Source organism: Lutjanus erythropterus, chromosome 5 (assembly GCF_056507025.1).
Source record: "Lutjanus erythropterus isolate fLutEry1 chromosome 5, fLutEry1.hap2, whole genome shotgun sequence".
NCBI lineage: Eukaryota > Metazoa > Chordata > Actinopteri > Lutjaniformes > Lutjanidae > Lutjanus > Lutjanus erythropterus.
This window is the reverse complement of record NC_139321.1, coordinates 20985001-21012288: the sequence shown is the minus strand read 5'-3', so window position 1 is coordinate 21012288 and position 27288 is coordinate 20985001. Positions and strand designations below refer to the sequence as shown.

At 39.8% G+C, this 27288-nt stretch overlaps 1 protein-coding gene across 2 annotated transcripts in view; it reads right to left on the bottom strand.

The window, feature by feature from the left end:
- Positions 1-27288, bottom strand: part of kcnip1a (Kv channel interacting protein 1 a) — a 56273-nt gene that overhangs the window by 22367 nt on the left and 6618 nt on the right. The window contains exon 1 of one of the 2 annotated variants that reach the window (XM_084719132.1): positions 14030-14632. The exons of the other annotated variant lie outside the window; for it this stretch is intronic. Coding sequence (XP_084575258.1) covers positions 14030-14087 — 58 coding nt within the window. The 5' untranslated portion in view covers positions 14088-14632. Of the gene's footprint in view, positions 1-14029; positions 14633-27288 lie in introns of those variants that run through there. 2 annotated transcript variants of the gene reach the window in all.

Sequence of the window (27288 nt, the reverse complement as noted above, 5' to 3'; positions counted from 1 at the left end):
AGATTAGTTATACATGAGAGTTCTGTCACAAGTTACGTCACTTCTCTCATAATATACTTATTTTAATCCAAACCACGATCTTTTATGAAACCTAACCGAGCGGCTGTGTTGCCTGCACCTTACCAAACTGTGACCATTTTACATCATTAACCACATGTTAAGCCTGTTGCTGGCGGTTCTCTCTACCAGTCATACATGTCATTTTGGGAGCCATTGGAAATCAACCTTGTCTGTTGTGTAGGTATGAGGATGTGTTGGAATTGCAATAGAATGTACAGGTGTACCTACTAAACCATCAATATAATTATATTAGAGGACTATAATTATTAAAGGTCTGGTGTATTACAGGGATTTATTGGTGGGATAAGGCAGAAATGGAATATAATATTTGTTATGTTAGTTTTTCATTACAGTATAATCACATGAAAATAAGAATTATTGTCTTTTTGTTAACTTAGAATGAGCTGTTTATATTGCCCATAATCTTGGAAGGGGAGGATGAGGCAAGGTGTTTTCAATCTGCAAGCTTGCCACTAGACGAACATGAATCCTACACATGGGTCCTTTAATGCATTACTGGGAAAAAAAGCATTTTAATGTTATCGCTGGTTGATGTATGAATTTTAATGTCTTTTCTCTTTTGTATCAAAACAGATAATACGTCTGTGTGAAAAATCTGAATCTGATTTATAGCTGTGGAGTAAATGTGGTGGAGAGAGAGCACTGTCGGAGTCAGATAATAGTATCGACAGGAACTTGCTGGATGTTGCTGCTCTCTCATCCACTCATCACTGGCCTGGCTGATGTCCCGAGCTTCCAGACATAAAAGCTGCTAGCCCGAGGACACTACATGTAAAAATGTCATTGTCAGCTATGATCAAAGTCACAGAGTGCTAAAAGAAGATGAAAACATTTCACGTTGTCTTTTTGCCACAAAATGAGCAAAATATAATGTTAGATAGAGTTGCAATTCCTTTTGCAAATGATGCATATGTCAGGTTTTACAGCTAAGCTGTCATTCGTCAATTTGGAGAATAGACACGTTGTCGTTTTATATCAAGCCAGCCATCCGTAATAATGCTTCTGCAAATGTGGCAAGTGCTCCGAATATGGGGCACTTTTTGTCTGCTGATGGTGAATAATGAACGAGGCGTGATTGTTAGGAAGCCATATGGGAAGATTTAGCTGGAAAGATTTAGTTTGGTGAGTAAAAAATCTGCAATCTGCTTCTGTGAAAATGTGCTCATGAATGCTCGGATGTGTGGTTTCAGGTTTTTTTTTTTTTCTTTCACAACAGCGCGAGAGACAGAATGGGCAGCAGTGGGGAGTAATGCTTTCAGCCTGCCTCCACACACACATGCTTACACACACATACAGTATGTACGCATATTCATTCTGCACATGCACCAACTGTGGGCAGATAGAACGGCTGATGATAGGATGAGGTCTCTGTGGACACCAGTGGTATCCAAACAGCATGCAGCAGCATGACCATTTCCTGCTACACACACACACACACACACACACACACACACACACACACACACACACACACACACACACAGCTCAGTCACACTTAATTTTATAGTACACTATTGAGATGTAACTAGCTGCACTTTGTGTCAAATTAGACAAAAACTAGAAATATGTTCTTTATTTGACAGTAGTTAAACCCTAATTAGACACCATACACCTGTACTGTACACTGATAAAACATAACAAAGCCATACTTTGTATCAAATCAGACAAAAACAATAAAAAATTCTTAAAAACTAAAGTGTATTGTTTCCCACTGTATATAAAATAAGGGTTATCACTGTTAAAACCTTTTTTGACCTAATACCAATACATTAGAACTGTACTATAAACTCAAGTGTCATTTTGTTACTGTTAGACCCTTATTAGACTTTATTATAGGGTAATTTGGGGCACATCACAACAGACATGTACTGTAAACTGAAGTGCACTGTTTCCCACTGTTAGACCCATATTGATCTTTCTCAGATGGAGATTTTGGACACATTACAACAAATCTGTACTGTCAACAAAAGTGAAAATCACATATCTGCTACTTCTCCATTTAAAAACAACATGGGTACATAGATCTACCGAGTAAAGGCCAAAATCATAGAAGCAGAGGAATATTTTGTTTTTTGGAGCCCAGGCAGACTTACTGTAATACCGTTGGCTGATAGTTCAATTTGATCAAAGAAATAGACATCGGTCTTGGTTACTCTGCCAGTGGTATAGGAGCTAAAGAGTGCCTCAAGTAGTAGACATATGAATTCACTTTAGTTTACATAACACTTCTGTCTAATAAAGGGTCTAATACTGTCTAAAAACACATTTCAAATTTGATACAAAACACGGATTGTTACGTCTTTTTAGCGTACTGTAAAATAAAGTACCACAGCTCTTACTCTCAGCTGTCTCTGCAATACAACACACCGCCTGTATTGTGCCTATAGGAATTTACAGGCTATCAAAGTGATTTCTTCCTATCTTCACTGCACCCTACTTCATCTTTAGCCTTAAACCATATCTATCTATCTCTCTCCATTCTCTTATCTGTGAATTTGTCTCCAGGCGTACGGCCTACACCAATACACCTTTATCAGGCCATCTCTCCCTATAAATCTCTGTGAATGTACCAGCCTAGTGTTTCTGTCGTTTCAAACACTGTTCCCAGCTTGTTCCAATCTCAAATCTCCATCCCTCTCCGTCTCCCTCCGGTCTCTGACAGGCCTGTTTCCACACACTGACAGAAATGTTTCTCCTTCAAGTAATCATTTCAAAGTCTGCCTGTAGAGCAGAGAGAAAGAGCAAGAGTTTGGAATATGTGTGTGTTTGTTTTTGTGTATAATATTTCCCTGCAGGCATGTGAGGGAATGGATGCACAGACTGTTTTACAAGACCCCTGTCTCACTTTTAAGGAAACAGAGGATAAGAGACAGAAGAGAAAACAGCAAGAGTGGGAAGAGGTAGGACAGCAGCAACACATAAAGGGGGAAGGACAAAAAACCGGCAAAGAAGAAGGCGGAGATGGAAACATATTTGGCAATGAAAGATGAAGTAGAAGAAGAAGGAGGAAACACCAGGAAAGCTTCCAGCTGGAGATTAGAGTGCGATGCAGAGAGCGAGAAGGAAGAGAAAGAAGTGGGTAACAAGAGCCAGGAGAGTGGGCGAGTGGAATCGCAAGAAAGAAAAGGCAGAGGAGAGAGCGAGTGGGACACACAAACACTAAATTTCCAGAGATGAGGATGGAGGAACAAAGAGAATAAGAGAAAAATACGGGGGAGCAAGCGTGAGAGAAAATGAAACTCTAAAGATCTTGATTAAGATTAAACCGCCGGGTGGAAGCTTCAGAAAATCAGCACAGCTTTTCAAAGCAGCACATTTTAGACCAACCTCAGCGCTGAGCTGCAAGCCTGCAACATTAAAACTCGCTCTTTTCCTCCTGAAAGGTTCCTCCTAACAGGTCGATTATAAATCTATCATGTTGCTGTATGACACCGTCTTGTCGGCGCATAAGGCTTTGGCAATTACTCATCAGGGGCAGCTTGGCTTTCAACAGGGAAGAACATGTCTATTAGGAAAATCAATACTAATATCTACAGCTGTCCAAATGACTTCTCACACAGACACTCCTCTGTATCTTGATTAGTGGACGCACACTAAACTAAGCCTTTCGCTGGCTCCCATCACATTATGAAAAAAGGGAATAATTAAAGGAGCCTCTGCTATTGATCTGTCATCATTGAGGGAGAGGAGGAAACAAGAAAAATAGGTATGGAGGGGTAAATATGGACAGATAAATGAAGAGAATGAGAAATAGTGATGGTGTGGAGGTAGGAAGGACGTGTGGAGAAGAAAAAGACGACTAAAGCACAAAGAGCGCAGAATCGTGGAGTGAGAGAAAGCAGGAGATAAAGTTTGAATAGGAGATGGAGAGTGATTAAAGAGGGAATCGATGAGAAGAACTAAAGAGGAAGACAGACACTGGGCAAAGTGAATTGACTCGTCTTCCTCTTCGACACCATCTCTGCTCCACCATTATTCTCGAAGCTAACTAGTTTGACATGGGACGTGACGCCTTAGGTAACGCACACACGCACATACTGGCGGAGGGAGGGAGCAGCAGGAAAATACTCATCCGGATTCGAGAGGATGTTTCAAGAGGATTTTTGCCCGCAGGATTGAAGGAGGAACAAAAAGAGCTGAGAGTGACAGTCAGTATATTGGATGTGGAGCTCCTGAAGGGCTGAGTTCCAACAGTATTAAGTCAGGATCAAGCATTTGTGAAATTCTGAGCCAAGTCCATTGTTAGAAATAAGAATTTGGCTGATCACTGATCTTGATACTGAAGGTTTTTTATTTGTTTGTTTGTTTGTTTGTTTATTTGATATTTATGTTCCCCTTTTGTGCCAGAGAAATGAAGAAATCTTCATTATAAAAAAATATAGTCATACATTCATTCCGGTCTTCATACACTATCTTTGAATTAACATAATTTCAATCATACAAATTTATGTAACAACCTTTAACCTTCTTTCGCGATGAAAAAGATTTCTTTTTCATTACTGCCTCAAAAGCGTTTTTACTCTGTTATACAGCTCCCTACTCAATGAGAAGAATTTTTCAGTATTCACATTCTTACAAACTGATGGCAGGTGTCACGAGCCAGGAGTTAATGAATGTGTGTGGCCACAACATTGTAGATTTTGGGGAGACAGACGGCAGCAAAATGATAACAAATGGGCTTACTGTTTTTTATCGGATTAAGGTAATTGTTGTATTTGTATTTGTACTTATAGTACTTCTTTCTTTGAAATATAATTTCACAATGCCAGGCAATTTTAAATGCCTACCAACTGGTAGGTATGGGAATTTCTAAATGCAATGGAGTTTCTTGAACAGCGACAAAACAGCGGATAACAAATCTACGTCACTTACATTTTTTCAAGACATGCCTTACAAGACCTTACTTTATCATCTACCCCAATTCTCCTCAGTAGTAAGCACACAATGTCATCTCCCCATTACGGAGGGACCCCCTAAAGACTTTGGATGCGGTTGTCAATGGAGATTTTTAATCTTTTTAATTTTGTCTGCACAGTTTCTGCAACAAAAGCTGGATGATTGTCCTCAGCCTACTAACATGTGACGCATTTAGAGACTGACTCGTGAATCTACTTAAAATATCACTGCTGCATGTCTTACAAACTGCATGTCTCTGATCTTTCTGTCAGTGTTTAACACTCCCACACAGCAAACATTTTCTTTCACTTTTATTTGAAAACAAACCACACATGCTCATGGCACCTGTTGACCTCTTACATCATGCCAGAGTTGTGTCAGCCAGTAGCATATTCTTCAAATAAGAAGCTGGGTATGCTTGCAACCACAAATAACCAACACCACATTTAGTGACTACAAAATTCATGCAACAAAACATATTAACTGCTTTTGCCATTGGTAAATGTGATCTCTATGCAGTCAACCAGACATATGTCAACCGAACATCAATAAATCAGTGCATCCCTTGAAGTATTTTCAGTCCTCTTAACTAAAACAACCAGTCAGTTAATCCATTAATTGACTGATCGCAAATTAATTGTCAACTACTGTATTTTGATCATTCAGAGATTATTTGTGACATATTTAAGCCAAAGTGCCAAACATTTCACTAGTTCCAGCTTCTCAAATGTGAGGATTTGAAGCTTTTCTATGTTTTTTTGCTATATTACAGCAATTAATATTTACTTCAACATTGTTTTTGTCCCCGAAGGGCAATTGGTTACACAGCAAGGCAAACAGTACACATAAAAGAGCTTATACAACCTGAATACAGTGGACTGGAACAACAGAAGACACTGAAGTACAACCTTCAGTGTTCAAACCACAACAACAACATCTAAAAAAATTACAGTGCAAAATGCAGTAGCAGCAGGAAAATATCATATAAAATACAAGTATACCTGGCCATCAACAGACATCATGGTCCTCAAAATCATCAACATCATCCTCATCACCATCATCATCAACTTCATCACCATAATTATATCAATAAGTCAACCCTGTACACTCAGCAAGTGAGTTGTCTTAGTACTTAATGACACCTTTTCCCTCGCCTGCATTCAGAAGAGGAATGAAATGAAGGAGTGCTTATACCTGTTACTCTTAACAGGTGGTAATCTAAGCTGAGAGCCCGAAACTGAAATTAAGAGCACAGAGGGCGGGTGCTGTCGGATAGGATGGCTTTAGCCTTCCTCGCTACTTGTCTGTAAAACAGGTCAGATAGTGCACTCTGCTGTACTCCCAAGATCTTGCTCCTCATTTTCACTATTTGACTTAATGCATTTTTGGCCTTGAAGCTGAGATTCTCAAACAAGCACAAGAGGTCAAGAGAGAGGGTCAAAACAGACTTAATACAAGAACTATAGAATAGCATCATAAGGGACTTGAAAACATGAAACAGAGATAATTTCCCAAGGCAAAACAGACACTGCGGCCTTTATTGCAAAGCAGGTCAATTTGCATGTATGAATGTCTTTGGACTGATGGTCGAATGAAATAACTGATTTTATTATTCCACCTTGGCCTCTAGGAAATTATAATGGGGATTTCTCCACTATCCTCATCACGCATCTCGTTTTAGAGATGTGTGGAAAATGAATCACCCAATTAATCAGTAATGAAAATAATCATTTTGCTGCAGCCCTACAATGCATCAATTGTAAACAGAAATATGTGTTAAATTATAAATTTACAAATTGTAATATTGTTTTTATTGTTGCTTCATTTAACACATGTAGAGATGGAAATATCTATCACTGTATGACACAACTGTGGACTACGAGTCACTGACCTGATGCTTATGAGGGCACAGGGACACATCATCCATTATTTACTGCAAAACACACACACATACACGCATCCTTAGAGTCAGATTACATACCTTTTTTTTAACAGTTGAACAGTCAGAGTGTTGTTATTTCCAGTGTCAGTGCACAGAGAAACAAACAGAAACACCACATGCTGCAGAGTGTCAGTGAAAGCAATGATAAATGTGCCCATTTCTTATTTTTTCTTGCAGATTCACTTGAGGTTTTTTATGTAGTGCATAATTGAAGCTGCTCATTTCTCCTCTGTCCTTGCTTCACACTGCAACAGATTTTCAGTTCTCAGAGGTGTAGACTAACTCAGTAATGGCTTGTTTGTTAATAATTAAGAAAAAGAATTAAAAACTGATTGTCTGTGTGGCATTAGTGGATTAGTGATTTTCTGTTATTCTATATAAAAGTTAAAACATAGATTTTTTTTAATGCAACGCGAAACTGTTCCTGTAGGGCTTAATTAGCATGAGGAATATGTAGAGAAAAATGAATAATTTGTTGTGTTTACATAATGTCCACCCCCATGTGGTTATATTACTCAGATACTGTACAGGTTGGTGTGGGGATGCAATCTAAATACAATTAAAATAGAAATTTTAGACAAAGAAAATACACCTGTCCAATATGAAGCAAGAGAGAGATTCAGTCTGTAGGATTTAGTGGCATCAACCTGTGACCCTGCAAGATTACAAACACGTTGCCTCACCCTTCCTTTACCAAGTGTGTAGGAGAATCTATGGTGGCTGTGAAACTCAAGAACTCGAGTGGCCACATCTAGAGTCGGCATTTGGTTTGTCTGTTCATGTCAAACACAATTTCATTCCAGGCCAAATCAGCATTGGTTGCCCTCAAAGGGCCTGTTGTGAATGTATCTACTTTTTATCACGTTACATAATTGCCTCTCCATTCAATTATTGCTGAATTATAAAATAATGGAATTCTGTTGAGAATTAATTATTGGATTTTTCTTAGCATTTCTTGGTGCCCAGGGTTAGTATACTTGTCTCTGTGTTTGGTGTCAAAGTGCAGCTGTGAACTGTATCCTGCTACTGCCTCATTACAAAAAGATGGCCTCAGTGTGAGGATAACAAAATCGGGATGCAGATGAGACATGCAGTTGGTGGACACCTCACTTTTGTAACACAGCATAGAACTGTATTGTGTACATTTTTGCAAACTTTTGCAGGCCACATAAAATGAAGTCCCGGCCTACTTGCCTTGACATGTGATCTAACAAAAACATTATTTTCAGGTGATTAAAAGACATACTTTTGAAAATTATATTCTATTTCTGTCATATTCTGCCCAAAGATTATTCAAAATCTCCCACTCTAGACCCTTAAATCAATGGATTAGTAGAAATATACAAACTATGTCGAATGGACGTGTGCTCTTACTGTCAAGTAACTGCTGAATAGAGAACAGTTAGTTAACTGAGATTTCAGCTCACTGTAGTACATGTGGTGCAACTGACAACATTTACAGTTTATATGTACCATATTTCAGTTATCACATTAATTTAGTTCAAGTGATGTGCGTCACTGCTGTGATAACTGTGTATACAGGCCCAACCATATAGTGCTACAGAGCTAAGTAGCTATCTATATTCATCATCTGCATTTCTCTCATTGGCTCCAGTATTACAAAGGCCTGAAGGCAAGCACAGGGCTGAGCTGTCTACGGAGATAAATTGCATGGAAAATGTTGTTTATCTTTGAAGAACTGAGCAAAGCATTTGCCTGCAAATATTATGCAAATAAAGTATCTTTATTTATACAGTATATTGATTTTTTTTATCTAATAAAATCCTTGAACATGGGTTTAATTTGCAACACTCTGAGATCAAACGCTGACAGAGGATCTTAAATGACAGGAAGATTTTTTTCTCCCTGCGAAAATCTATAGAGTGTAAAGAAATATGAGATGCGAGGTTGTAATATCACAATTTCATCATTACACGCTCATACTCACACACAAACACACACATGCTTCCGGCATGGGATTAACCAGAAACACGTTTTCATGTTGCCATGTGCTTAATAAAGCTCTTTTGCTGTCCTAATTGGCCCTTTTGGTGCACTTCTTTTGATGTGCGGGGATGAGAGAGAGGGGTGGAAACTGTAAAGCCTATTAAAGAAACAGGGCTCCGCTCCCCTCAGCACTTTAACCCTGCAGCAGATGGAAACATTGAGCCAAACGCGCCTGTTCTCCACAAGACCCACATCTATTCTATTTACATATTCTGTTGGCCCCCAACTACAACTCCACATGAAAGCTTCGAGCAGTTGGAGTGAACAAGGCTATCTTCCACGCAAAACTCACAACACAAAGAGATGTGAGAGTTTGAGAGACCGTAAGAGACAGACAGACAGACAGACAAAAACCCTGAGATAAACAGCTAAGGCAGACGAATAGCCATAGATCAAGAAGAGAGCGGCTTGAGGAGGGGAAGAAGAAAAACTTAAAAGGAAGAAACACAGAAAAGACAAAATGAGGAGGTGAAATGAGGTGAGAGTGAACAAGACAAAGCAAGGGAGAGGGAAAATTCACTTGACAGAGCGAGGGAGTGCAGAGAAATGAAAGTAGAGGCGAAAACAAATGGAGCGAATGGACAGGGAGATGAATGTGTCGGCAAGGTGCAGGTTTTGTAGTTTATAACACACCCGCTGGGAAATATTTCATAGGAGCAGAGTAGTTTGTGCACAGTGACAGTGGATAAATTTATTTTTTGGCCCCAGGTGACGAAAGACTCATAGATAAATTCCTTAACGGCAACCTATGGCCATATGAGCTGGTCAGGACACTGGCTAATATCTCTGCTTTATGGTTTCTCTGGAGAAAAGGCTATGAGTCGATGTAGGGCACAGCATCGGTTCAGCTTCATTTAGTAAGCCTCGCTAAAAACAAAAACACCTGCTTCAGTTTGTATAGCAACTCTCCAGAATCCTTTTCAGTAAATTCATCACTATAAAACGCTTTGAATAGGACTGTGAATGGCCTGAATTTGTTTAGAGCTTTTATTCCAAACCACAGTACAGTGTGCCTCTCATTCAGCCTGCATGGCACAGGCCATAGAGAGCAACTGTGGTTTATCGTCTTGCTCAAGGATACATTGAAATGGAGAAAGGAGGTTTTATCTGGCGATCAAATCACAAATTAGCCATTAATACCTGACCTGGCCTACATCCAGAGACACCAGAGGGTTAAATCATGGAATAATAAGGTGTTCTAAAGCAAATATTGTCAACATTTCTTGACCTACGTCCCCTTAAAACAGTGTTTGTACCTATGTGCTGATCGGTAGCCCAGATGCATGATAATGTTGGAGATTCTGGGATGTAAACAACAGAATGAATTTCAGTGAATATTTGAGACAATTTTAGGTTGTCCAAGGAAAATGTGTGGAAGCTGATAAAACTCACAGAGAAGGACTTGTTCAGTGGGAAAGTGTACGATATTTAGAGAAACTAGGGTTAAATCCACACATAGCTGAAGACCTTTTATGACACAGGGGTTTGTTCACAACCAGAGGCTGTGTGTGGATAGGTAAAAACCAAGGTAGGTGATCAAGTGATTTTAGGATTTTAAGTCTTCTAGTGAAACTTTTTGGCTCAAAATGCTTATCCGTCATAAATATACAAACAATTAAAACACCCCTCTTCAACCAATTTATAAAGTGAGTAAATCAATGAGAAATGAGTTTGTTGTTCTTTACAAACTTTTATTTGATTGGCTGAAATTGACGCATTAAATATCAGGAACAGTTGTGAGCTTGAGTGCACTGATTTTCATTCAGTACCTCCTACATGTTCAACCACTGATGATGTGAAATACAGCATAAAACACCCTCTTTTCCATGTTTCCTGTTTGTCTCTATCAATAAAGGCTAAAATACCCAATCTAGAATCAAATCAATTTTTATATTCAATTCAAGCATAAAGTTTGTGTTGTAAAACATGTTTTCGATGAACCTCAGATTTATCTTGAGATTCCTTTCTCCCAGGTTGGGAACCACTAATCTACAAAGTGCCTGCTAGATTTTTTTCATTATATTATACTGGTTTGCTGTTTGCATTTATCAGGTCTTAAGCTCAATATAAGCTCCAAACACAATAGTCCAGATAGGAGTCAGCTCTACTTCAGGATGAGAATGAAAAGACCTAATCAGCTTTGTAAACCAGTTTAATATGTGAAAAATAATTAGATCTTCATTGTTTAATCTTGTTGTGTAACTGCAGTGCATTATATGAAGACAAAGGGGTCTGTCTTTTGTTCCTAAATTAGATTAGAATTTGCAAACTGTAGTCTTACAGAACTGTTTAACAACTGATGAAACACAAAAAAAGAAAATGATACAAGAGGACCAGGCAGTGACAAAATTAAATCTTTGCTGTCTTCTGTGTTCTCTTACATTTGAATTAATAAGTTTAGTCATTGATTTCTAAACCTAAAATGTGACGATATAAGACTACCAGGCATTTATTGCATGTGATGTGTCTTGTGTTTTAGCTGTGTCAAGCTGTCAAGTCTCATTTGTAAAAATGTATTATACTTTGTCTTTATATCATTTCCAACAGTGGTTATGTTTTATTCAAAAGAATTACTGAGAATAAAAAACTATCTTAAGCAGGTTCTAAGAAGACCATTTGTTGCAAAAGTTGCACACCTGTGATCTTCAATTCTCAAATTCACTTAAAATTGATGGTAGCTGCCACAAAATCTGCAATTTCCCCTTGTATAATGCTTGTACAAAGAAGGCGACAGGAGAGAAGAGTGATGTCAAGCAACACAAATTATTCGGTGAGTTGACAAACAAAGTCAAACATGCAGTTCGGGAGTATGGCACAATTAATTTCTCACATCTCTCATTGATAATTTCTATCAGATTGTTGATTGTTGAAAACTAATAAAAAGTACACTACAGGCTTGGGCACATATGCCGCCCTAAATGTAATATCTCTACTAACACCCTGAACTGCCCAGAGCAACTTTGTACAAAACCTGTACCAGTTCCTTACTGCTCGGTACAGAAACATCGATAAGCTCCTGGACAAAAGATACTGCTGTCAGTAGTTATGTAACTCTAGAAAAACAACTGACAGGGCAAAACATTCAACAGTGTGGCTTACTTTTCGAAATTTCATGAAAGTGCAGTTAAATACAATAACTCAGGAAAAAATTCAACTTGATACTTCTGCAAAAAGAAGTAATAAAAAACTGCTCAATCTTATCATATCTTTTCATGTCATACTATTGTTATGTCATTTTCTCTGTCAAATTATTGATAAGTATTGTTATCCATCAGTATTGATATCTGTATCAATAAAATCCTGAGGATACCCGCCCCTTGTCAAGTTGTGAGACTTCAAAAATTGTCCAGTCACCTCTAAAGTCATCAGATTTTTTAGTTTGACCTGAGTTTGTCAGTCTACACCCTCTGCCTTGCACAAAGTCAAATCATAAGGAAAATCTATTTTTTATCCCAAAAAGTTCTGCAAGTGAACTTCGGTGCCCATCGCAGCTGGTTGTTGCCTCACGTTGGGCTGCCATCAAGGATGGGCCAACCTTCCATGCAAAATGAATCCTGCCCTGCTTTCATTAGGCCACTTTTTATAACACTGCAGCAGATGGTGAAACACACACACACATTCACTGACACTCACACTGCACCCCCCTGAGGAGCAGCCTTGCCTCCACTCTCAACTTTTCTCAATTTTTCTCTCCCGCTTTTACTCATCTATCGCCCTCCTGCTCACACCCCAACAGTGCAAACTTCAAAGGTTACACTAACTAGAGGAGAGCTTTCCCGCACACAATTGGCTAAAAATACATCTCATTTGCTTCGTAAGCATTGTTGCCCTTTTTGTGCTCTAACAGTGTAGAAGACAACATAAACAAAACCTGTTTTCTATGTTGTCTTAGTAATCTTTCTATATGTTTGCTATTTCGGACCACGGGAAAACATCCACCTTGAAAGTGTGCCTCAAGTATCTGTTCAGCACAGATCTGAAGTATCTGCTGAGAGCTGTTGCCATGGAATGAAATGAGGCGCAGGTCGGGAATTAAAATAAACAACCCACGCAGGATGCTATATATGCCTGTATTTCAGAAGAAAACATTTGTAGGGTCTCTAAAGTGTCTTTACAGGCATTTCAAATACTCTGTGTGGTCTGACTGTACTGTTTGACAGGTATAAAACAGGAAATATAGACAGCTGACAGGCATGTTCCTCAGGGACTTTCACAACATTCACAGCCCATAATTTACATCACTTACATCGCCTCCACACTGTTTGTCACGGCATATGTAATGCACAGCCTGTTTTACATGATCTCACTGACTAACTGACGGGTTAATGGTCCAATCAGGAAATTCTGCATGTGACAATGTGGTGAAACATGATTTGACTGCTGTTTTCTGTCTCCTCAGTCTGTGCGATGCAGCTCTGCTGTGTCTGCTGGCGATAACCATCAGGTTTGAGGTCAACAGACGCTGGACATATCATGGCCAAAGGCTGACAGAGTACACCACGCTGAATTACTGCGCGCACACACGCACACACACACACCACTGCCATAACACACACAAAATACATGCCCTTTTACACACTTCCATATTTTAGGAGTGAATCATATGCATAAATGTTTTCATAGACAAAGCTGCACACGTTTATTTAACATGTATGTTGTCAAGTGTCAGTGCCAGTTTCCTCCTGTCAAACAGTGGCAGGGCAGACAGGAAACAGCTTGGTTTAGGGAGCAGACAGGGGTAAATACCATCACCTTTTATAGACATCTCCAATGACACGGCTGCACACACACACGTTTCTTTTTTCTATTCCTAAATCCACAGCACAGATGGCCCTGAGATGGCATCATAAACCAATAATGAATGACATTTTTTTTTTTTGCCAACTTTACATCACTGCTCTGTATATGTTTAGCTCATTCCCATAATGCACTTCTTGTGCAATATTCATGACTCTGAGAGCAAACATACACGACTCCATCATTAAGGCACAAACACGCAAACATGACAGGTGCCTCTGTCATAAGACGGCCACATGCATGAAAAGAAAACATAATGTGTGTTTGAGGGAGAAATCTGATCAAAATTAAAAAAGAAATTCTTACCTTTGTGGTAGCTCACCGGCTTGGATTGCATGGAAAAGGTTCCCATCACAAGACCCATGTTGACTTCTGGCCGCAGACAGGTCGTGTGTGCTCTTGTGTGTGTGTGTGTTTTTTTCCCCGCCTATAATCAAGGTGTGCTGCTGAGTGTGTGTACAGTAAATGTGTGTGTAATTAAGTTAGTCCATCAACCAGCTGTATGTGTGGAATTACAGATATCACTTCTCATGCTGCCTCACACCCACACAGCTCTGCTGCTTCTGCTCGAGGGTGTGTGTGTGTGCGTGTATCTGTGTGTGTGAGTGAGTGAGTGAGTGAGAAAGCGAGAGAGAGGATGTGTGTGTGTGTGTGTGAGAGAGAGAAAGAATGTGAATGAAATGCACTCTGGAGCTACCTTTGTCTACGCTGTCACTGAAGCTGCCTCTTTTACATCCCGTCTATCTTTCCCTCTTTCTGTCCTGTCTCCCTCTGTCCTGTCTCTCTGTCTCTGTGTGTCCCCTGCCAGCAGACTGTCATTCCATCAATTCCTCTGTGCCTCTTTACGTCTCTGCCTCTCTCTGTCTCTCCTCCTTTCTGCTCCCTCTTCCCCTCCTATTCGTCTCAGTCGCTCTTTCGCTTTGTCTGTCTAGTGGGGAAAGAGGGATTGCACACTGTTGCACAGGAAAAGACACAGACAGAGAGAGAGGGAGAGTGGTGTGTGTGTGTGTGTCAGAGAGAGAGGAGAGGGGGACGAAACTCAAGGGAGAGCCGGAGGGAGATGAGGAAAAGGGAATGAGAAAATGACGAGAAGGAAAAGGGGGAGAAGAGAAAGAAGGGACAGAGACAAATTAGGAGGATTCATAAACGGCAGGGAAGGCGAAGTGAGGAGTAAGGGGAGAAAAGGGTGGTGAGAAGGAGAGATACAGAGAGATGAAGAGTGCAAGAGGTGAGGGGAGATAAGGGAGGGCTAGACTGATCAGTCCCCTTTTGCTATTCAGCAGGCAAACGCTCCGACTGTGGAGTGTATTTGCTGCTTTATCTCTACATGCACGAGTCTGACAGGTGTGTGTGCCTGTGTGTGTATATATATGTGTGTGTGTGTGTGTGTGTGTGTGCAATTATTCTGCTAGGGGGTGGGTCACAGACAAAGCCTTGTTCATCTGACACCACTACATTTGCAGAAACACCGCCTCGCATATGTCAACGCCGGCATCAACACGCTGTATTCAGACATGTTATTGGTCTCGAGTCCGCTGATGAATCCATCAGCTGCACACAAATACATGACCGGGCCACACAATCAGGCTTGGGGAGTAGCAGATTACATGTAACAGAATTACATAATCAGAAAACCAAAAAGGCAACTGTATTCTATTACAGTTACAGTGAAAAAAAGACATAATCAGATTATAGATACATTTAATAAAACTAGATATTATTAGGAGAATTATAATTTTACAATACATTTTAAAATAAGGAATGATATACCACCATCCGCAGTGCGTATTCATTACAATACTTCACAAGTCTCACAACAGCTCTCTGGTCTCAGTGAAACCGGCTCATTTACAGTCAATTCATTATCATGGCCTCTAGTGAAAAAATGCTTCACTGGGTGGAAATTTCAACATTATTTTGTCTTTAAATCAGAAAAAGGAAGAAAATCATAGTACAGTTCTGCCTTCACTTGTGCCTGCCTTCTAATTTAAATAAACATTTCCAGGTAAAACCAACCATTCGCTAGCAACAGTTCGCTAGCTACACAAACAAGCCTCTAACATTAGCAGCACAAACAAACCACAAACGTTAGCTGCACATACCAATCACAAAGGTTAGCTACAAAGACCAACTGCCAATGCTAGCTACACAAACAAACCAAACGTTAGCAGCATATACAGCTACACAGACCAAAGGCTAACGCTGGCAAAATAGACCAATTGCTATTGTTAGCTACATAGCCCAAATACTAATATTAGCTACACAGATAACTACACAGACCAACTGCTGAAATTAGCTACACAGACCAACCGCTAACATTAGCTACATAGATGGTAGCCATGTGTAGCTAATGTTAGTGGACCAACCACTAACGTTACACAGAACAATGGTAAACATTAGCTACAGAGATCAACCACTAGCATCAGCTGCACAGACCAACTGCTAACATTAGCTCCACAGAAATTCTGTTCGCTAGCTAATTAACCTGTCAATATCTACTACTACTATTACAACTGCTGCTGCTGAAAAATAGTTTGGGAGTATAGGTGGTGATGCTGGTGAGTGTAGTGGTTAAAACACAAGCCCTGGACTGGAATAAATTAAATAGCAGTTTACTGGAAGTTTGACTGTGAAGTGTGAATAGTATACTTAGATGTGCATAATTACATCTATTAATCTAAGTGTGCAGTTACACACAACAAAGGAAAGAAAAGCTAGTAAAATATAAATAAACTTACAACGAACATAAAACAATCTAAAAGTAACTTAATCAGGTTATGTTTAATATTAGGTTGCAGACAACATAGTACCTGTATCAGAATACATTTTTAAGGTAACCCTCCCAATCCTGCACACAATACAGCAGAGGAATGACACCAGTCCACAACACAGCGCACCTCACACATGTACTCCCTTGTCAATCACGCTTAACCCCTTTGGTGCCCTCCATGTAACACCCCGCTGTCGAGATTGGCAGGCTGCACTGACGCCATCGACCGCAGCCCCTATTGAAATTCCTCACGTGGCGTTAGTTAAGAAAACAATTTACAGCCGAGCCATCGCTGTGGCTGAGCCCAGGCCATCAAGGCCAATGATAAAGCCATTAGGCCATGGCATTCATTAAACGCTATTGGCTGCAGTAGTCTGCACGCTGAGGATCAATGCAGAGTGAAAACAAGAGCGAGGGAAGGAAGGAGGAGGTGTGAGACACTGAGGTGTGGAGTGGAAGAGAAAAAGGAAATGAAGAAGAGAAGAGAAGTAGATAGACAAAGAAAGTGAGAAAAAGAGGCACTGCAGGGCAGGTGTGTGCGTGTGTATGTGTGTGTAGGGACATTTTTTGGGTATGCAAGAGCTCACCCAGGCACACACACACACACACACTCCTCTTTCTCTTTTCTAGCTGTGCAGAGAGCAACAGATCTAACAGCAGGCTCTAATCAAAATCAAAACCTAGCACACAGATTTCACACATAAGTTCATGCACACACACACAAGTAAGAGTGGCAATATATCAACAGAGAGAAACAGGTTTTTAACTACACACTACAGCAGTAGCGACACACAAGACGTGCTGATTAAATTCTGAAAGCTCGGCTGAATAGACGAGATAAGGGAGCGTGATTTGCTGTAGTGATGATGTTTAACTTCAGTGGAGGGGTTACATACACATCTATCAGTGGAGAGAAAGCCTTTGGTTGATCAAACACTCTGAAAATCCACTGAATAAATTGACAAAAAAAAACCCAGTGTGGAAAAGCTAGGGGAAAAGGGTGTTTTGATTAGTCTCTCTGTAAAGCTGACATTTTCTAAATACCAAGGTTTCAAGCAGCACTGAATGAACTTATTTGAAGGAAACAGAATGCAATCAGAGAATAAATACTATGTAATAGTAATAATGACCTTATCGGCAGTTCTCAACATCTTCTAAATGAAGCACGTTTAAGCATGAGATTGGTTTGTCAACTACTCTTTCCAAGAACAAAGATGATCTCATTTTCTATGCCAACAAGGATGAGAAATCATTAAAGTGCTCGGAAAAATATAAAATTTGAACACCTACAGTTACATGACAAATGGGAAATCTCAATCTTCTGAGGGAGACTGTGTGATATAATCAAAAGCTCCAGAACAGCGACTAAATGAGTCTTGTGAAACTGGGATTTTCAATTAGAATAGAGCAGAGCAGAACTCCCCTAAAGCTGCTCAAAAGCCCTGAACCCCAGAACCCGGTAGGCACCCAAAATAATAATTATAATAATAGAAATAATCATTTCCTGATCTCATACCGGTATGAGATCAGTGTTCAGTTCACTCAGTAAAGAGTCTGTTTTGTTTTTCCAACAACCCGAAAACATTTCCATCCAATCCTGTAATAATTAAGTGACAGATGACCACAAATCAAACCAAATTAGGAAATAAAGATTGAAATACCAGTGTCTGTATTCACAGTTCAGTAACAGAACTGGTACCAGTACCGTTAGTCATTCAGTCAATCAGTAAGATAGTAAGTCAGGTAAGCAGTGTTAGCTCCACCAAGACCGGCTAATTTGGTATCCAAGATGCTGCTGGAAAGTATAAGGGTACCATTTCAGAGATAGGAGGCCTAAATTACATGATAACAGATCGGTACACAGACTTGCATTGGCAGTATGGGAGGCATTTTCTGGTTTTGGTATCATATTGGGACAACCATAATTTATGCCACTTTAATTTTTAGATTATTGGATTTCTATTTAAGTCACTGTTTCTTAGTTTCAAGGCTATACCAAAATTGGAATGGAAAATTATCTAAAAGCAAAAATTACAGAGCAAATTTTGAACATCTCCTTGAGCAAGGAGATGCACTCTTGGGAACTTGAACCACATCTCACACGCTTCTTCAGCAAATGGAGCTGAGCTAAGTACAGGACCTTCTGTCAGTGACAATAAGTGGGAACTGTGCATAGATCCTAAAGACAGGACAAGCCCAGAGAAGAAAACTCGGGTAATAGCATTTCTGGACACCACAAAGACCAAGAGTAACAGAGTGAAAGAAGATAGCTATCTGCGACCATCAGAGAAAAACGTCACGTAATCAGTTGGGAAGAGCTCAAAGTCATCGACCAGCGGCCAGTGGACGGGTGGAGAAAGATCAAGGAGGACATTCACATTCAAGGAATACACAGTCTCACAGGGATGGATGCCAACATTGGTAAGCACTGTGCCCCACATGCCGCCAAGCCCCTCGATTTGGTGGCCAAAGTACATCTTTGGTGGCCCAAATGTAAATTTATATAAAAATCAATACAGAAGCAGTAGTTTAATGCGACTTAGCACAGCCTTCCTTAACTGTGACACATGTTGTCCACTTTTCCCATGAATTGTGATGTGGGATTTTCCAAAAGCATTGTTTACTTATTTCCTATGAAAAACAAGCCAGACCTCTTGGCTGTTTGGAAACTGGCAGCACACACTGGAATACATTACGTCCTGAGATGTCATATTCTAGCCACTTAAACTCCTACCACCATTCTCTCCTAAATTTTTGTTGCCATTTCAATTTTTCATAGTCTGCCTTTTCTATTTCTGGTTCTGTAAAGATCATGTCAGCAGTTTGAGTAGGTTCAGTAAACCCATGCTTCAGTAGCCCCGACATATTGGTTCTGTTAGCTCTTTTCATAGAATGTTGAACAAAAAGGAGCAAAGAAATCAGGATGTTTGTAATGTTATGTTGATAAAAGGCTTACAGGATGGGAATAAAATTTGGTGAAAATGGCTACAGGGGAGCACTTAAATGGGCCACAGGGGGCCATTGGGCCATGCCTCACCACCTCTTCCTGTCATCACATGACCAAAAATCCTTACTCAGGATATATGTTCAATTTGCTGAACAATTAAGCAACAAAATAAATTATCATTGACCTCCAGAATGACACATATAAATGTTTTCTTACCCTGTCAGCGGGAGAACATCACCCATTGTCTTCCAAAAAGGTTAGAAATCACAGTGGCAAAAATAAAAGGTTAAGAGACTGTCATGGTTAAAACAATAACCACTTGATTAAGGTTAGGGAAAGATCGTGATCCTTGAAGAAAAAATCAATACTTGTTGTTCCTGAAAAGAGCTCCGATTTGGTATTAATGGACAATAAAGACAAAGTCCTGAGTTTGCTATTTTTTTATTGGTTCAAGTTGTTGTGTTGACTTTACTATTGATTTAGAGAGGAATTTTCTTTGGAGCCCAGATTCATTTTTTCAGTCATAACTTGCAGTATTTCTTTTTCTTTTTTCTTTTTTTTTATGATCATTATGCACCAAAGTACCAATGGAAATTCCTTGTACGTGAAAACCTACTTTGCACTGAAAACTCAGCTTAGGTAGCTTAGTATTTTGAATTAACTGAAATACCTGATTACTCTCTATTTTACCTTAAATTAAAATAACATTCTTATTAGGAAATTATTTGGGAAGTATTAGGAATTTACAGATCAGTAAAATTAAGCATTACAGAAGAAAGTAAGTCAGTGAACCTTGAGTTTAGGATATTTAAGCACCTATATCCAGGTCTACTGTAAAACATCACCAGTATCTACAGTAACCGATTCAAGGAATCTAATTTGTAAGTCTTTGAGATATCCAGCAGACAAACACAAGCAGACAAAGTAAGTGAGGCATTAACATCTCTGTGGTTTAGACAAGGAAACCAAAATAGCTTTGCAGGCCTGCTCTTTTAGTGCAATAACACTAAACAGCAACAGGTTCATCACATTAGGCCGAGCGCCAAACTCTTCCAAGACATTAAGCCTGACATCGCCTGTGCTGCTACTCGGTCCTGTCCAGGGTGCTGTGGATCATTCTGAGTGCCAGCCTACCTCTCTCTCATCATTTATTAACCGTTACACAATGGACCTTTTACTAGATTGAGATGGCTGCCTGGATGAATGGATGGAGGGTAAGGATGGGGTTAGACTACTGTGGAGTAGTAAAAGGTGGGGAGAGGTAGACAGCGTTTGACAGCAGAGAAGTAAGGTGTTGACAAGCAGAGGAAATGTGGCGAGAAGACAGTGAATAATAAATTGGCTGGTTAGTTGGTGCCTGCTCTTATCAGACCGAGGCTGGATGGAAACTGTCATAGTGATGACCATGCAGAGGAGAGGAGATGAGGGCAGATGAAAGGGGAGAATTGGGAGCGAGACATGGAGGGAAGGAAAGAGGGAGGGAGGGAAAGAAATGAGACAGGGGGGCAATAACTGCAGGAAGGGAAGTGAAGGGAGCGAAACAGATGAGAGTGGAGAATTTGGAGGGCAAGATAGATGGAGGGAGGTGAGGGAGGGATAGGAAGAAAGTGGGGAGAATCAAATGAGAGCAGAGAATTGGGAGGACAAACTGGTTGGAGGGGACATAGGTGAGGAGGGGGGGGTAGATGGAACGAGGGAGTGAGGGAGCAGAAAATGACAGAAACAAGATGGCGGGACAGAACAGAGGGAGGGAGAAGAGAAAGAGTGATGTATGCGTGCGAGGAGGAGGAGTGAAAACTGCACCTGGCCATTAACTGGTTCAAATGGGCTCAGTGGCATCTGAGTCATCAGAGCTAACAGTTTTATTTAATGGAGTGAGGAGTGGAGGAGACGAGCTCAGCGAGCCTGACAGACATGGGAATGAGGTGTAACGCTGCTGAGATCAGCCAATCCCTGCCGCAAAAAGTCAATTGTATGTCAGTTTCCCTCTAACAAAGCCAAACGTGTGTCAGCCGCTACTATAAAACACCAGTCCACACTGTGCAACAAGGCCTGACTGCAACCAATGTGCAGTGAGTGAATAAACACAGTCTAAACCCGTTTGCCTCTAGAATGGTATGGTGCTACAAATGCTCATATATCATCATCACTGAAAGGATCATTTCACTCAAATTTAACAAAGCAAATTACCTCTATTAGTATCGAGCCATGCATGTCCAATAACTGAGATTTCTACTGCAAAACCAGCACAATAGAGGTGAATGGAATAACACTTGTGCTAAAGTATCAAAGTATCAGTACAGAGGTGAAATGATTAGTATATTCATAGGTTAGCATAATAAAGAAACAAAGAAAAGACACACACACATCCTAAAGTTCATTGGGATGGGTGTGCTTGATCAAATATCTGTTGGTGATGGTTTGAGCCCATCTGAAGTGAGGAAGAGCCTTGTCACTAGCATAATTACTCCTTTCAACAGGAGCTTCTTGGTGTGTGGCTCTATTTGTTTCAGCTTCACCCAAGAACATCAATCAGCTTTTGATTATTATTCATTTATGTCACGCATAAAGCAAAAATGAAATGAAAATGTAAAAAACTGGTTCCAGCTTCTCAAATATGAATATTTGCTGGTTTCCTGGTTTTTATATGATCAATAAATCACATCGCAATATGCAGCTCTACAGAAGTTGAACATGCTGTTTTGGTTTTACTGCCTAAGTTTTACTGTTTTGGTTCACTCTTACAGATGCTCTCATTGGTTTAATTTACAGACTCAGCTGTTTTCGGTGAAGAAGCTCTAAAACCTCCTGTACACTACTCAGCACCACATGAAAGGCAAACAAAGCAGGTGAACACGGTGGAGCATTTAGCAGCAACAGGAATTGGTGGAGACAAAAAAGATCCAAAAGGAGCAAGTACAGGACTTTCTGTACATCTGCCAGGGACCTGTACCACAATGCTAAATCTAGTTCTTTGATATCACTGAATTAGCTCATGTTCAGCTATGGTTGTTACCATGGCAACTAATTCTGCATGGGTAACATGCTCCCAGACACAATCTTTTTTTTTCCCCGGGATGGTGAAGGCATGACCCACCCTACTTTGCTCCTGACTTCACTCTCCTATAACTTTTTTTTTTTTTTTGCAGATTGCCATTTCTCTGAAGCCCCATTTCTCCAAAAATACCCTTTCCCCTGCAGTTTTTAGTTTAGTGACTGCGAGCCCTGTCCATGGTGCTGAATCGGTGGGGGTTTTGCCTTTAATAGGCACACTCTCAAAGACACATTTTCAGTGTCGGAATAAAATCATTGGTGTTTTACCTTTAGTTGGTGCATGTCCCTGTCACCAAAGTAAATGAAGGCTCATCAAAAACACAGTCTGAGCTGTCTGAGCTAGCCTACGGTCTTTTTGTCATCTTGGTTGTTTTGACAAAATTAAACATGCTTGATATTAGTTAATTAGTTATAGTAGTATCAGATATTAGGGTTAGGGTTATTTTTGGAGCAATAGGCATCTGTTTTCAGGATAACCAGCTGTTGAACAAATGGGCTTTTGCTGTTTCTCAGAAGACGTGTTAGTGATCAATGCTGTACTAGCTTGCTTGTACTTGAGTGCAAATTAGCAAATTAGGATGCTATCATGCAGAATAAAGATAGTGATAATGGTAAACATTATACCTGCACAACATCAGCAGGTTAACATTAATATGAGTCAGTAACCATGTCAATGTTGGCATTTAGCTACAGTCTCACAGGACCACCAGCATTACTGTAGACTCTTAAGCCCCTGGTTAAATGTAATTTTTCAATAAGCACCACAAATAAAATGCCAGTCACAGAAAATCTCAGACCACAGATAAATCAAAACCTGCATAAATTAAACCAAAACATGTGGATTCCAATAAAAGATGAGAAAACTGTTTTTATACAGTACTTTGGATGAGCTGACCCTTTATTTGATTCAAACCAAGATGACTGAGGACTTTCCTGAATTGGTGCCCAGCTCTAACAGACTGATCAGTGGTAACAAGGTTATATTTGAGAGAACAGCAGCCTGTATGGGTGAGTCTGTGCTGTGTTGAGCTTTCTCTGCATGACAACAGTCTATTTTTCTCTTCAAGGCCACGGCTGCCGTATTTCTGTCCCACAGTGAATCTCTCATAAAGATTCACTGTTGTATGCCGCCCACATACTTTATGTCACCTGTCATGATGTGAAAAAATCCACTTTGCAGCCACCATCCAACCGACTCTCCCTGGTCGATGCACAGATGACACATTTGGCAGAGCTCTATAAAACCAGGTTGAGGTGAACTTGCAAACCAGCGAGAAACACACTGAATTGTTTATCCATTCATTTTTCAGTTTGGTTGAAATATTTACTGTTTTTTTTTTACTTTTTTGTTGCTCTAAATGTTTTACAGACAGCATCACCTTGCCTGTGGGTGCTACTGTACTCGAGTCCTGTCACCCTCTACTACTATTCCTGGATACAGACAGTTATTAGCACATGATACACCAGTGAGTTCGCTTCCTCAAAACTACAAATGAAAATACAATTTACATTTTTGTCAACGGCAGCAAAGTCTTATTCCTTTCCCCAAAGTTCCCCGGTGGTTTCTGTGAACCGAATACAAACACCTCTATTGACTGTGAGTCTCTGGTTCCCTCCCTCCTCAGAAGATGAAAATGATAGAAGTGTTAATTGTATGCAGCTCGGGATTGATTACACCATTGGTGGGGGAAGAACAGTGTCTCCTCCCCTGAGAGCCTTTTCCATATGAATTATTATGCATTATATTTTGTATTAAACATGCACTGTGTCCCCTATGGCGCATTAAAAGTGATATGACAGCATTTTGAAGCTAAGCAGCAGACACACAGGTACAGAGCACACACACACACTGGGGGAAACACACACTAATATCCACATCAAAGCTTGTGTGCACAAAGATACACATGTGCTTACTTACATATGTGCACAGTGAAGCCATGCACAAGCGTGCACACACACACACACACACTTCCACCCTCTCTTTCCTCTTTTTTCCCTGCTCTGTACACATTCATTCATCCATCCTACTTTCTCCTCTCTGAATACAAAGGTGTTGCCAAGTCCCCCTGACTCAAATAGGGGCGACCTGAAGCGAATAACTGGTGGAGGAAAAAAAAGGAGCTGCTGAATATTTCATTAAGCACTCATGACCAACACCTCAGATCCGGGTCCTCGTGGCCAATGATGGCGAACCCTCAGTTTGAAAATCCACCTCAGCTTCCACCATCATTCATCAAGGATCAGAGGAAGAGCTGCTTCATCAGCAAGCACTTTGAGACACTGAATATTTAATGTTTCATTTGGTTAAGACTCAACTTCACTTTTGGTCTGATCTGCCCTGACAATGAGAAACAAGAGAGAGGAATCTGACGCCATCTGCTGTGCAGTTTGAGGAACACACAAATGGGAAGAAAATCAGCATAAAATACTGCATTCTGGTTAAAAATGGCCTAAATCAATCAGCCATGCCTACATGTCATATGGATCATTCAGTCATCATGTGGTGCAACTAATAATGGCAATAATGTATAAAAGTCTGTGTCACATCACAGCCACCATGTGTTATTAACCACTCAGCCGAATTTGAATGGTTAAAAAAATCACCAAGTATCTAAAATTTGTTTCCAAAATCCTGAAAAAATTTGCCGTTTTCTCTGCTCTGAAATGCTGGGTGTGTGTGTCAGCTCCACTAATCAAGTGTCAAATACCACTATGACCTGAAAAATTAAAGTTCCATCTACCAGCCTTATTGGATTTTTTACATTTTAGTACTGAATAGTTTAGTCTTTTCACATTTTCAGCAATTATTTTCTAACACATATAATGTTTTTAGAAACATATTTGGAATTTCTTTTACACATTCACTTTATGCTTAAGTGAATGGCTTGTTTAAACATTTTTGTCAGTTTTATGTGATTTACAGGAAAAAATTAGTTAAGTGTTAAATAACATTTAAGAAGGCAACTAACCTTAAAGAAAAAACGTGTAAACTTGTAAAAGAAAATTGAAGCATGTTAAGAAAAGTAATTAATTTTAACACTTAGGATAACAGCTGCACCAGATGACATTTTATAAGGCCATGGCCAATTCTTCAATATGAAAAAAAATTTAATCACACAAATTCAATTTTTTTCTTTCTTTTCTTTTTTTGGTGTCTGACATGTAAAACAGTCATATCAGGCCATCTTGGCTAAGTTGTTGAGTGTTTACAGGATCAAATAAAATAATCGTAATCCATAGAAGTCCAAAAATTGAGCAAAACTAAGCAAGTAAACTAAAGGGGAGCCTTTTTCTTTTTCTGGCCCACAGTTCCAGACTTTCAAAGCTCTTGGCCGATATCACTGACACCCATGGCATTTTAATGAGAGTTCTAAACAATAATTACCTACGTTAACACTTGGATATTGTGAATCTCATTAAAATTTTAATTTTAACCAGCTGTTGAACAATTAATTTTAAGCTGATGTCAATTAATAACAGCTTACTTTTTTTCCTTTTTTGAACTGAGCTCATCAGTTGAGCTGGTAAACAGTCAGGAAGGAGGAGAAGGATGATTAAGATTGCATGTTCCTCTTTATTCCCAACAGAAGAGCGCTTTGAAGACAGAGAGGAGTCAGCACATTTTAGGTTTCTTGTTTTGTTCCTCCAGGAAAGATTCCTCTGAATGGAGTTTGTTTCTGATTGCCAAAATAATCTCCAGGGGCAAATGTAGAAAAGTTTAAGAAGATTTCAGAAGTGTCAGAGTTCACTTTTAAATAGTGTTAGGTTGTAAAACAAGCAAACAGTTGAATGTAATACAGGTCATGAGCTGAATATGAACGAATATGAGATTAAAGTAGCCGGAGGCTTCCTTTTCCTTTCTCTGGCTGGAGAAAAAAAGAGATTCAGTTGTATTTTCCAGCCAAAGAGTGTTTTGTTTGCTGATAGCTGCCATCAGGTGCCATCACCTGTGCCCAGACCACCACAGAGCACACTGCTCTACATCCAGGCAGGTTGGATTTGCATGCCAGTGTGAAGCACCTGAGGCCAGGCTGCATGAATAGGATAAGTGAAATCATGCAGGCTGTTTACAGCCTGGCACAGCTTGACAGGATGTTTACAGGCTTTTCAGAGATGACAGAAAGCTGAAAAAAGGTTTAAGGTGAAGGCTGTGCAGAAAGTGACAGACAGTCACAGATGAACTAAGAGAGAAACCAAAGTGATGAAAAGGATTCGGTCTTATCAGTCAAGACGTAAGCAGAGCTTAAAAGAGATCTGGAAATCTGGAAGCAAAGCCTATGTGGTTGTTTTTAGATTATTTACTGATATTTTTACCTTTAGTACACAGTTTTAGAGAGAGAGAGGAAACCCATGAGATAAATGGCTTCAACTACAACAACACAGGAAGCATCACAGTTATATTTTAGTGTCTCAGGCAGCCTTGCAGAACAACCTTAATGACGCACTTTCAATGGGATTTTTGAAACCAAAATTTAAAGTATTTTGGTCTGTAAATAGTTACAATTTGGAATAAAAGAAAGCACAAAATTGTCACAGCTTCTTGCACATATACTATAATAAACAACCTATTTCAGTTCAAAAACAAGCATCAAAATCATACGCTATCCCTACTTACTTCCAACAAGCCATTTCATATACATTTCTTTATTTGTCTATTAAGTTATTTTCATACATTTTTAAAGATACTTGTGGAAAATCCTTCTTATTCATGACACCGCTAACTCTTAAGTGATTTGCAATCAGCATCCTCCATGGGTGCGAGCAAGCATCCTGGGCATCGGCCAAAACCGGATG